Genomic DNA, 13,697 nt, shown 5'->3' with positions numbered 1-13,697 from the left:
TATATCACAGTACTTTAGCATGGCTATAGATAGAACAAAAAAACAAAAACAAAAAAAAGAGGTAGTACTTTTGTTTCCACATCCAGAAAATGCTGGCAGATAGAGAATAAGAGTGCAATCCTGAATCGTCTAAACACATTAATTAGCCACACCACAGAGAATCAGGCCTTCTTTGGTGTTCATTCACCTTGAGTCACACCTTCTTTGCCTTCCTCATGTCCATGATTGGTAAAACATTAGACTGTGTGGTACATCAGAAAGTAATTATTGAGCATGGATTTCTGCTGATGGCAGGGTTTTAAAATTCTTGAGGCAGTGGCAAAACGAAGTCATGTGTAAATGGCAACCTTGGCTCTACATTTTAATTATTTTGAAATAAAATAATTTTAAGTTTAGTAAGTAGCATAGTGCAATGAAAGAGATCCTAGAAAGAATCATACACACACAAATCATTCAGCTACGTACAGTAACATGCAGCCACGACAGAATTAAATATTCATAAACTCAAAGGGGATGGAATTCTGTGTTCATCTATCACAATATGTAAACCACCAGTTACCATTTTGAAAATAAAGCCCTTGCATCCACCCTCTTAAACTGTACAGGCCCTGTTTAAATGATCCAGCATGGATACCCTCTTTTAATTAAAACAATAGCACATATTTTACCAAACAGTAACAAACCTAAAAGTGTAAGAGGCAAATGCTGAAAACTCGTAGTCTACATTTAAAAATACAAATTTTAAAAAATACAACATGAGAAATCTTTCTCATGACAACTGGAGTACTAGTCATGCAGATATGTGGTGTAACATAGTTGTTGCATTGATTTATTGCACTGCTCGCTTACATTCCTTCATTGTGTTACTGTTCTCTTACACATTTGTAACAAAACCAAACTATAGTAAAACTAGTTGAAGAAACACGGCTCAAATCCAGTACAAGCCAACATTTCTTTTTTACATTACTCTAGGATTATAATCTGTTTGGGGGTATCTGTGCATTCAGATAATTACTCGTATTTCAATAAAATATAAACGGATGTGTTTTACTGTCTAGCACACACGGATCACACCTTGCAACCATCACCGAATTACGATGAAACTTACACATTTATCAGTCTCTGCCTGTCACAGACCTACAGACACAGCAGAATTCATCGGCTTCAGTTTAGCAAACCCATGCCGAGAAAAATGAATGAAGACAGTGCCCACAGACAAAAGCACTGATCAATGCACTCCGCTGACATTATCTTAATGGCAACCTTTTTCTATCCCATCCTCCCTACTTTCCGATTCTCCCAGCAGCAGCCACATCGGCACCAAAGGGTGCGATCTGACCCATTTCTCGCTCAACTCAGTCACCCGCAGGTTCTCACTCGGCAGCGAGCAGCCGTCCCCCGGTCCGCAATGACACAGCAGGGCTGGAGGGACACAGCGCCCGGGCTCCTTCCCCCAAGTGACTCGCCCCTCGCCGCCGGCTGGAAATCGAGGCGAGGCGCGGGGAGGGAAGGGGAGCGGCCCCGGGAAGGGCCGGCCGCGGCCCCTCGAAGTGAGGTTAAACTTTGGCGGCGGCACCCGGGCCGCTCCCGCCGGGCGGGCGGGCGGAACAATGCCCGGCGCCCCGGGCCCGGCGGCGGCGGCCCCGCGCTCCCCGCCCCGCCGCCCCCGTGTCCTCAGACAACCTCCGCCGCCGGCCCCCCGCCTCCCGCCGCCGCGCTGACAAAGGGCGGCGCGGGGCTGCCCGCGGCCGGGGCCGCCGAGGAGCGGGAGCGGGAGCGGCCCCGCCCGCCCCGCCGAGCGCGGCCCCGGGCAGCCGGCCCCTCCGGCGGGCGCGGCGCCGGCCGGCCGGCGGCGGAGCGGACCTACCTTTTTGTCCTCTTTCTCACTGCCGTGCCTCCGCTCCGGGTGGCCGCTGTCGGCGGCGGGGGCCGGCTCCGCGGGCTGCCCATCGCGGTGGTGCGGGCGCTGGTGCGGGCAGCCGCCAGACCCCGCCGCCGGGGGGATGGGCTCCGGGCACGGAGAAACTCCCTTAACATCCATCTCCATCTTCCAGTTCACTGTATTGCGAGACAAAAGCAGGCAAACACTTTCCACCACCCCGCGTCTTTCTTCTGCTTTCCTTTCTCCCTCTTTTCTTTTTTCCTTCTTTCTTTCTTTCTTTCTTTCTCTCTTTTGTTTTTTCCTCCTTCCTCCCTTCCTTCCTTTTCCCCTCTCAGGAGGCCGTGACACGCATGGCTCTGGCCGCGGCTGCTGCACCGATCCGGCGGCTGCAATTCTCCCCTAGATCCTCCAGACTTTTGTATCCAGCGTGCGTGTGTAAGAGTGACTGTGTGTGTCTGTGTGTGTGCGTGTGCGTGTCCTTGGCACGGCGGCCTTCAATCGCCCCGAAACAGCAAACGCTAACTAAGCAGATCTCTCGCCACGAAGATCAACTCCCGGCCCCAGCCTAATTGTGGTGGTTATTTACTTTACGCTATCTGTGTCCCAGGCCCGGACAAGCCCTCCCGGCTGCAGCCCTTTGAACAAAGTTAACTGGAGGGAGCCGAGCCCGGGGAGGGGGTGGGGGCGAGGGGAAACCACCGGGGTTTAACACGGGGGAAGTGACAATAACCCGGTAATGTCAAGTAAAAGTTAAACCTCCCCCTTCCTCCCCTCCCCCTCCTCCCTCCACAGCCCAGGCAAGCGCAATACAGCAAAGCAAAACAAGCGATTTCAGACCTGTGCAAGGTGCTGATGGCGAGAAGAGAGGAGCATTTACCCGATTGTTGCTTTTATTTTATTTTCCCCTCGCCTCTCCCCCCAGCACCACCCGCTATTGCAAATGTGGGCTCCTTGATGTTAATCTCCTCTCAGCGGTCTGAGTCTATGCGTGTGACTGGAGCTCCCTCTCTCTCAGGCTGCCAGCGCCACGCAGCACTGCACAAGGAGAACTGAAGTAAGGAGAAAAACAGGAACAAATCCAGGCTGGAAATCTAAATCAGTGCTAGCCACCGGCTCTCCGATTTTATCAACACAGATAAAAGAAGAGAAAAGGAAAAAAAAATCGCGTGTAAGCTGCTAAATCAGTTGTGACCGCAGTGCACTCTCGACAGTTTTATTCTTTGTGTTATCCTCCTTCTCAGACTGAAGTTAGACATGATAGGGAAAAAAATGCAATCTCATTAAGAGTGGCTTATACCAAAACAAGAATTTCTTAGTGGTGCCAGAGTCAAGCCACCTCTTTAGCTATTTCCCTTTTCATTTCAACGAGATGAATGGTGAGCACAGACCTGATCACTCTTAAATCAGGACACCATCAGGTGACCAGTCTGCACTTCTAAATATAAAACCACATTGTCCTGAGGAGCAGCTTCTCTGGAAGTTAACTGGAAAGATCTCCTAAGAGCCTGCAGTGCAAAGATCTGATCTATACATCATCCAGCTGATGCATGTACTGACCTCTGCAACAGCGACTACCCACTCTGCAGAGATACCACAGGCCACATCCTCAGGAGCCAAGAGAGAACCTGTCCCAGGATATTTTGGGAAGCAGGTGACTATTAGGTGCTTTATGATACCCTTTTATTCCTGGCCTTGGGTTGTGTTATCCCCAACAGTATTGTTACTGTGGGAACCTGAACAGTTCTTATTGTTAAAATATATTCAGACAAAGGGCAAGAGCTAACCTTGCCATAGAGAAAAAAAAGTCTTTGTCACACCAAAGCTGTATTTTTAAAATACACATCTCTAAAAATCCTTTTGTAATATTCTCAAAGCATGTAAAGTATTTACAGTCCCTACTGTTTTCTCAGATTGGTGCAAATGAGGAGCCTTTCTACTGAAATTACCAGCATAAATGTTTAAAATTGAGGTAAATAATTAGACAATCAAGCCATATATATTAACTTTTATAATCAAATACTTCAGACTACTTGCAGTCACCCATTTGTAATCATTGCAATAGACTTTATTGAAAGGCTACATTTTGGGGTAGAAAGCCTTATACCTTCTGGACACTCTTGCAGTTCTGGTCTCATGAACAAAAAGGAGTACTAACTGCAGACAGGCACTTTGGAGGGGAGGCTGCACAGCCACAATGGCTGCGGAACTTGTACCAAGGTGGACTTGATGGCAGAATTGCCCAGAACAAAGCAGTGAGCCCACACAGCTGATAAGCCACCCCCCTGTCTGTCCACCGACACAGTCTTCTTCCTTCCACAGAGAAGTTATGCAAGGAACAAACTTCTGTCCTCTAGAGCTTTCCAGTCAAAGTTCTCCCAGTATCACAGGTTGGAAAATGGCAAAATAAAAGTGAAAATAAATATATTGTTCATTCAGGCACTACAGTGCACATTTATAAAGACAACTGATAAATTACATAGAAAACTTACCATGGTGGGTCATACTAAATAATCCTGTTAGAAAATAACAATTCCCAATCTACCATCTCAAGGACTGCAAAGTAAAATTCAAAGCAAAACCAAGCTGCCTAAAAATACAGAAAAACTTACCCAAGTACAAATATTTGTCAATGCGCTCTGAAGATTACTGGAGCTGGATATTGGCAGAGAACCAAGGAAAACTAATTCCAAAGGTGGGGGCCCTGGACTCAGAAAGTTCTGCTCCTAATCCTAGAGAGTTTAACCCCCAAAGCCAAAAGAAACTTCTGAGATAGTTTAAGTGAAGGTGATCATACATAAGAAGAAAAGATCAGGCCCTAGACTATGTGAAAGTCAGTACAAAGTTTTGCATCTGGCTTCTGAATTTCATACTTCCCTTTCTTCCTCTTTTTTACCCCATCTTTCTGTGCTGCAAGAGATTTACAACTCTATTGCAAAAATAAAATTATTAAAAACAATGCATCATGACAATGCTCTCAGTTGTTGCTCTGCACAAACCTGATTGTTGTTATTCAAAGGATTTCTAGAGAACTCTAAGTAGAATATACTTTTTTTAGGCTAAGGTAAAGTTATGAATAATCATTGCAAATCTCAGTGAGAGAAATAAAGATCTCCAGGCCAAGCACAATTTGAGATAGAAACAGGAACTACAAATCTAGAAACTCTAACAGATTGGACAGGAAAACATGATCTGAGGAGATGGGAAAGCATGACCTCCTTCCAATCTTTTCAGTGTTTCTTCTGAAGAATGGGACTACAGACCATGATAATGCAATGAGCCACAAAACTGAACAGTTCATCAGCACTGCCTAATGAAAAGGCTTTGGAACCTTCAGCCTACTTGGTACATACACTGAACTAAAACCACAGAATTGTATTTGGAGCTGAGGTGGAAGAATGGTGAACCAGAGCAATTTACCACATGGCAACAGTCTTGGAAGAGCATGCATTTGAGAAGCAGAAAGCAGAAAGTCTCACTAGAGGGCAAGCCAATCCACACCAAATAGGCTGAGCTCCTAAGAAAAAAACATTGTGTTGGACGCTTCTCAGATGTCCTGACAGACTGAAAAAGAATAGCAGGGATCTTTCACTTATGTGCACCATGGTAAACCAGCATATATTTTAGCTTCTATATAGAACAATAAAGTGCATTACTGAATATGGACTATTACCATACACAACATATATTAAGGATTTCTGTGCCCAGATCTACTGTACATTTTTCAAGAGAAACAGCATTAAAATATTGCTGGTGAAATCAATACTATGACTCATTAACACACCCTCCATGCTCTTGCATATTTTGCAGTTGTGTGTTGTACTGTAAAATGGGTGTAGGTGACTAAATAGACTCCAGAGACATAAATGTTCTAAAATGCAAAAGGAAGAATTTCATGACCAAGTACATTCTTAGCTCAAAAAATTAAACTTAGGGAGTGATGACAATATGAATTGAATTACAGGCCAAGAATTGGAACAATCTGATGGAAAGGGTCAAAGACTTCTTCTAGAATCCAGTGTAATTTTTATCTTGTTATTCTTGGTTATGATCAGATGACAGTAAAACATACTGTGCACCAACATGGCAGGGAGAGTCTATGTAGTTATAATTAATAAGGGTAGAAATGGTGGAAAGACATGCACAAATGAAATGAGTTGCCTAAGATCATAAAGTAGTTCAGCAGCAGATTAAAAAGAACATTTATCCCCTCTCTTCTTTTGGTCATTTGTTTCACTTAACAATTTGTCACCTCTTATGAGTAGTTAGGATAACTGCTCAGAAACTAACTAAGGCATTTATTGATATTTACTTACATAAGAATTAATGTTCAAAGATATTTTCAGGTCTTTCTCAAGCACATTTACATTTACATTAATGTGGATGAATTGAAGATGTTGCTTGTAAAATGTACAAAAGTGGCTATTACAAGTTTGCAAGATTTACACAATCTTTATAAAAATGCAGCTATTGGAGCATTTTGCTTTCTGCTGCCTCACAAATATCTTGGTTCAGGATTCATCTATCCACTGCATTCAGCATTTGAATAATTTTGACCTTTTACCACCCTTAGACAATTCAAATAAAAGGTTTCCTGTTGTCAGCACAAGCTCCTTGGGGCCTCACTCAACAGTCTTATCTGTCAACTTGCATTCTAGGCAATTTCATTTCTCACTTAAGAGTTGCAAACAGAGTTGCTTTCTCATGAAGGCTCTGACTTTATCAATAATTCCCTTCATACTGTACCCTTCAAAGTGGCTAATACAAATATCCAACGGGTCATTTTCCCACTCATCGATCTCTGCTTCTGCCCTCTTAGGCACTTTACTGCAGGTAAGCAAACATTTGGTAACCTGGGGACTTCTGTAATTTTTGAGATCTATCTATGCTGGTATTTTCTGTCTCAGAAGTCTATAAATTTATGTGCTTAATAAATGCTATCCTAAAACAATTACATTGCACTGGGATATAAAGATATGCTGTGGATGTTCATAGAGAATAAAAGGTGAATATACTATTTGAATTTCACCATTGTCTACACAGTCCACATGAATATTGATACATTACAAGCTACTTTTTCAAAATCATCATATCTTCTAGTTTTTTACCTACAATTTTAATTCACTTCTCCCCTTCATTCCAACATTTTTGCTCACAGATCCCAAAACCACAAAGAATGGCTGCACAACTCAAGCCTTGAATGATATTTTTGACACCTTTAAAGACTTAACTCTGTTCCTTTTTTGGAATAAAGAATCCTTTAACCCTTGGGAGATCTACCGAATTCCTACATCTCCTTTTCTAGAAATCCATCAAAATAGAATTGATAGGCTTAATGACTTTTAAACATGTACATAGCTCCTTGTAGTTTAAATTCTACATGACTGATGAACAAAACTATTCTCTGGCCATAGCCAGAGCTTCATCTTCCCTGCCCAAGACAATGAAAGAAATGGCCATGCACTCACTTTCCATGGCAGCATCATGATTTGAGCACACAAGTATCTCTTCTTTTTGTGTGGAAGGCTTTATTCACCTCAAAAGTGTTATGTGAAGTTGAAAGAGAAGCAGCTATTTGTGCTGATTTTTCCAAGAATTTGCCTGGACTCATAGCTAGTCAGGACACCACTGGGTGGGACAAAAGGCCTAACCTGGAAGACTCAAAGGGAAGAAAGGAAGCTCTGAGGGAAATGGGTGGGCAGCAAAGCCACATTTGTTTCACACACTGAAAACATCTCTATTTCCCTGGGTGATGCTGCAGTCTTCTTGGCTCCTGTGGTAAGCCTGGATCTGTGTCAAAATGAAAAGTTTGATGTAGTTTTCAGTACCTGGGAAAGGACTATCTCTACTGAATTCACTTAAGTTAGAAATTGGGAGAAAAAGTAATTTGTCACTATAATAATTTTTAGAAACAAACAAAAGGGAGATGCTTTAAAACAACAGAAAAAGAATTTGTCTAGATAATTTCTTAATGGATGTTATTTCTTCATTGCTAGAGAAGAAACTTACAGAAGTAGACAGAGGCATGAGAATGTTCTACACGGGATAGAACATCTCCAGTGGCAGCCAAGGTTGGTGTGCAAGAACTGAAGTTTGGAGTCACACTAACAAGGAAAGATGGAGACAAGATGATGTGTGGGCTAAGCCCTTCAGCATTTCGGCTTCACCAGCTGATCTGAAAGCCACACACAGCCCTGCTGTGTAAAGTGGAGAAGATTTTTGGAGGAACAAGTGCAGGTATTAGGAGCACCAATTCCTCTCTGAGCTTCCATGCCATGGAGTGTTCCTATGTGCCTTTATATCTGATATTCCCAGTGGAATCATAGGGAAACATCATCAGAACAGGAACATGCCATGGGATAAGGAAGAAGCCCAGAGCAATTACATGTTTAACTCCAGCAATCCTTTTTTTCTTGGATTTTTTTTTCCTTTCCCAATCTCTTTTCATAGATTCTGTCTCATGTAGTAGGTTGAAGCATAAGGACTCAATGTGCTAATAGCATCTTTTTTTTTTTTTCATAGCAGACTGCATATATACATATGCAAATACAGTTTTGAGCTGGGATGATGGGTTTTGTTTAAAACTGTCAAAATGATGTCTGGAAATTTTTCTTGATGATGGAAATAGATGAGTAATCCATTTGGTGGTATCTGTAAAAACAATATGCACAAACTCACTTTTTAAAAATGTTTCTGCTTTTAATTCTTAAATTAATGCATACTGCTCATTTTGACTATTTCTTTCAAGTTCTGCTTGCTCTCTGGTCCTGCTGAGATATGCCCCATTCTCTCCTTGCCCTTTATGCAGATTGGAAATACATTCAAACTCATCAAGCTTCTTAGAGTAGAAAACACCAAAGTGTTAAGCATAAATGAGACTGAACACAATTCATCACATCTTCTTAAGGCTAAGAATTGATAACAAGTGTATACATTATCAATTACTCTTCTATTCAAATGCAGGGACTTGAGTACAGGATTTTCCAGTTTTGTCCACTATATTCAGGCCTTAACCTGCAACTGGTTGAATCCAATGAGACAGAGACTATGTATTTAAACAGTATAGTCTTCAACACTTTAAATAATATTTAGAAAAGAGTCTGACTTTGCTGTCTCTGCCTATGATAAACCTGTTTTGATGCCAGTTTTACAACTACAAGGTGAAATAAAGGATATGGTTCTGAAAGGGAAACACAAAATCCAGAAGTTTCCCTTTCCAAAATATTTTTAAATTCCATAAATAGTTTCAATATATCTATACTTTGGACCTAGCAATCTCTCCTCAATTTTAAAACCATTGTGTTCATTATTTCGGCTTTTGTTGGATGCTATAGAGAAAAAAAATCCACAGAGTAAAAATTTGAAAGAAACTTTTGCTGATATATGATATATATCATATATCTTCAAAAACCAACCTGAAAAATATTTTTTTTAATTTTTCTATTCAGAATTGCAGAGTTTAAAATAGACATTTGCAGGAGTAAGTATTAGTGAATACAATAGTGAAGCAAATTAATGAGGAAATGAGAAGACTAGAAGATGCAAAAACCTAGGAAACTGATGAAAATTAAAAACCCTGCAAACAGTTTTCTGACTCTGAATGGCAAACTCAAGAGAAATGAAAGATGAATGCATCAAAAAGAACATCTTTTTGTTCCTTGAAAGAATAGGTTATTGTCTACTTGTATTTCTTGGACACCATCACTGGTAATTCACTCACAAAATAACAATGGAAGACACATCCTTGCCCAAAGGAAAGTACAATCAAAAGAGCCAATGGAAAAATGTCCAGTCATTGCAAAATGAATAGAATTAGATCCAAAATTAAGCAAATGTACTTAAACAGCAACGCCTCACAGCATATTAGCAATAGCTCAGCAATAGACATCAGTCAGCCTAACCATTCAAAGATAGATGTTTTGATGACAGATTAAAAATAAATAGACATGGTAATGGATATAAAGAAAATAAACAAAAGTTGCAAGGAAATGTTTTGATTTAAAAGCTGAAGTTCTCAGGTCAAATATGCTGTCAACAGGGTATGACACTTAAGGTCTCAAAAAGCACTCAAAGCTAAACTTCAGCTCTGTGTATGCAAATTACTGGTGTGTGTGGTTGTTTATCACTGTCACTTGTACAAGAAAATGATAGAATTTACATCTGTAAAAGCCTGTTTGTGCTTAGTTTGTATTCAGTTAGCACATACAGCCGAGGTTTGTATGCATATCTGTATATTTTATCATTTGCTTGCAGAAAAAGCAGAGCTCAAATTGTACCTGAAAAATAGATGTCATATTTTGAAAGTCTGGTTCTGAATAGTGCTCAGAAAAAGCAAAAAGTCCCAATACAATGGTTCAGACAGAATCTAATCTATTTCCAGCAATGATACCAAAGTAAGATAATACAGTTTACAATCAAACAAACAAGATGCCAGACAACATGCAGATGTTAAGAATATATCAGTTTCCTTTCTTGTGCCCTTTAATTAACAATTAAGTAATTCATAATTTTGACAGTTGTTAGAGGTCACTTTACCTCAGAGAAGGTTCTAATGCTTTGCTGCAACTAGACACAATTCATAACTCTCAATACTCTTGTTTCATCCTGCCATGAAGACTCATGGCATGTCTGTTCTTTATAATGGTGTCAGTCATGTCAACAGAACCAAAATTCCTGGATCAGGAGAGCTGTGAGGCTGAATTAGTAAGCTAACCTCTCTCTGTGCCATCTTTGGCATTAAGCTAGGCCCTTCGCCAAATTCTGTATCAGCACAGTCCAAGCTATCCCCAGTGCACAGGGATCCATTGGCCTTTGTGTATTTGCCATTAATATATATTATTTTTATATTTATTCATGTTTCACATGGTATTATAGTAAGATCTAGATAAAATTTATTTAGTGTAAGTGCTTAGATTCTGAAACACAAGGCCCAGCTGCCAAGGAGAAGAATGGGACTATAAAGCTGTTCACTGTCCAGTTTAGTTCTTGCATTTGCTTCTAAGAGACAATGTTAGCCCTCAAACAATAAACCACATTCAGTCATAGTCTGGGAGTTCATCTATACAGCTATTTATCTTGTTTCATGGGAGCACCAGAAGAACTCACAACTCCAGAAAATAGTTGAAGTCAGAATCCAACAGCAATCCAAGAGATTATGTTCTTACTTCTTCATCAGCCACTTAATCTATTCTCAACTTCCAAAAGGTACTTTCCTTGCATCTACGTGTATCTACCTCAATTGAAACTCATCTTCCAGATAAGATAAATGGTGTACCTCCACAGCAGAATGCAGTATACTTAAAAATGGAATTCAAGTTTGAGAGCTAGAGGATGTGTCTGGGAAGAGAAGGCCTAAGTGAAATAGATCTAGCAAATGTTTTCTGGTTTTATACTGGAAATTTGTCTGGAAGATAGTCAAAGTGCTAAACAGCTTTTACTAGAATTAATAAAGCTGTATAATAACCTGTGCTGGTTTGGTCCTATGAAAATCCTTATTTTCTTAGAATTAAGCTAACGGCAAGATGCCTGTTGTTTCTTGGGGCATTACCACACTGATGTCTCACAATAAGAAAACAATTTTGCAGAAAAAAAATCTATTTTGAGTGCCTTCTATGAAATCAATTTGCATTTCTATTACTTTCTAATGAAAAACATTACAGTTTACATACCTCACTATATTTATATGGCTTTTATAAGCTTGTCAAGTTATCTATTTTGTTAGCCCTGCATTAAGTGCTCTGGAATAATTGTGTTTACTGTATTAGGCACTTCTGTCTTTTCTAAAGAAAATTAGATGAAAACTAGGAGTTGATATCTTATCTAAGACCAACAGACCTCCTACTCCAGTACCCTGACAGTGGCCAGTGTCAAATACACTTCAAAGGAAAATAAGTAGACAAAAGTGTCAAATAAATGTGCAATAACTAGTGGGTACTAGACTTTCCTCTTAATTACCACCACACTGTCATTAATTTATGCCAAAAATAACAAATTATATCTACAGCGTAAAAATATTTTTGCTGTAACTCCTGTAACTTTTTCTCTTTACCCATCTAAAGGTCTAGTACTCTAAGAATCTAAAAGCCATTTTAAAACTCCAAAATAAGGTACAGCAAAGCAAATGCAAATCAGCAGACATTACATTCTCAAACATGAGTAATGACTCAGCATTGTTCAGATGTGCAGTTTTATTTCTACAGCTGCATCTTGCAGTGCAGCGCTATCAGTCAGATTGAAGCTCTAAACAATCTGGTGATTTTACAGTTCTGTGACATCTAATAGCTCATTAACTTTTTTCTACCTGTCACAACAACATAACAATCTATTTAAAGAGCTCTTATTTAAGATTTGCCTCCTACTATAAAACCTGTGTTCTGGGACATGGTTCAGAGGGATGGGAGGATTAAATAGGTACAAGCAGATAATATTGCCTTTGGGCCATTCTTTCTGAATAAACTAACTTTACAAATGACATCTAGAGTGAGGACTTTCTTATTCTCTGTTTAGGAAACAAGTTCAAGTGTAACTTCAATTTACAAAAAAAAAAAAAAAAAGGAGGACGAGAAAATATTAAAAATAGTCTCTACATTTCATTAGAACATCCACTCAAACCATCTTGTGTATTTGTGAATTTAAACATATGGGTATGTATCTTCATATAAAGCACAAACATATATAAAGTATGTATCCATACCATATGGGTGCACTTAACCACCCCATATGTGACATGGAATAATGGGTAGATGGTAAACTAAAACATCCCTGCTTGTCATTTGCCATGTTTCAGGATGAACTAGAAAAGCATTTACAAGCAAGAAATGGTAAGGTATTGGGAAAAAAATCAATAAAATAAAATAAAATAAAATAAAGTAAAATAAAATTATTTTTATAAATGGAAATTTAAAATTTCTCTTCAAACACAAAGGCCAATTCAAGGCAGTCTCCAGGGGAGGAAAACAAAACCCAAAACAACCCATAATAAAATCTTGACTGATGAAACAATTCTAAAATGTTGGAAAAATAAATTAATCTGAATAGAAAATAGCTAATTGGTGTAGCTGATTATGGATAAGCGTTAAAAGAATAGCAAAAGATTAAGCAGAAAGCTAAGACTAAATGAAATGGATGCAGAAGATTGGCTGGAGAACAAGTTTATGATTTAAGAGTAGCAGAAAGAAGAGATATAAATTGAAAAGATGTAGGACTGTATTGGCTGTACATGCTCTCAAGTGGAAATTCATAAAATCTGGAAAGTTAAAATTACAGGTACTGATTTCACTAAAAAGATAAGAAGTTACTATTATATTGGAATATCTCATTTGGCCTGTTCTGGGTAACAAGTTTAGTATGCATTACTTGTCATAGCACAAAGAATTCTTAATTGCTTGAGATGCAATTTCACAGCTCAAGTCTTCAAGTGAATCCATGATTGCTTGTTTGGTGCTGGTGTATATTTTAAGAGTTGTGGGAAAATTCTCTGGAGTAATTTCTTTTTCAAAAATAAAAACTTAACTTTTTGACATAGCAACCAAGTTATCTCTACTTGTAAAAATACAGCTCCTTGTTATCTTGCTAATACTTGGCTAAATATGTTTTGTTTTCAGGAGGCAACTGAAAGGAATCTGATGTATGAACAGCCTTTATGACTGATGTTGATGGTTTGGTGAGTGAAATCCTTGTTCTTCTTCAGCAGGGATTTTACATCAACAAACTTTTTTTCTGCACTGAAAAATAGGGGTTCAAAAACAGTTCAAAGGTGAGAGTTTTTAAAAATTCTTGTGAAATACTTAATTCAGAGAAAACAGCTTTGTCATAATAT

At 39.5% G+C, this 13,697-nt stretch overlaps 1 protein-coding gene across 1 annotated transcript in view; it reads right to left on the bottom strand.

Moving 5' to 3' along the window:
* Positions 1-2,823, bottom strand: part of RBMS3 (RNA binding motif single stranded interacting protein 3) — a 699,061-nt gene extending 696,238 nt beyond the window's left edge. Inside the window, exons 1-2 of the mRNA XM_053978348.1 lie at positions 2,720-2,823; positions 1,868-2,058 (exon numbers count right to left, since the gene is read on the bottom strand). Of these exons, the coding sequence (XP_053834323.1) occupies positions 1,868-2,047 (180 nt within the window). The 5' untranslated portion in view covers positions 2,048-2,058; positions 2,720-2,823. The remainder of the gene's footprint in view (positions 1-1,867; positions 2,059-2,719) is intronic.
* Between the last annotated feature and the right edge of the window lie 10,874 nt (positions 2,824-13,697).

This window comes from Vidua macroura, chromosome 1 (genome assembly GCF_024509145.1).
Source record: "Vidua macroura isolate BioBank_ID:100142 chromosome 1, ASM2450914v1, whole genome shotgun sequence".
Classification (NCBI taxonomy): domain Eukaryota; kingdom Metazoa; phylum Chordata; class Aves; order Passeriformes; family Viduidae; genus Vidua; species Vidua macroura.
Note: the sequence above shows the minus strand (reverse complement) of the source record. Positions and strands in the feature narration are given on the sequence as shown.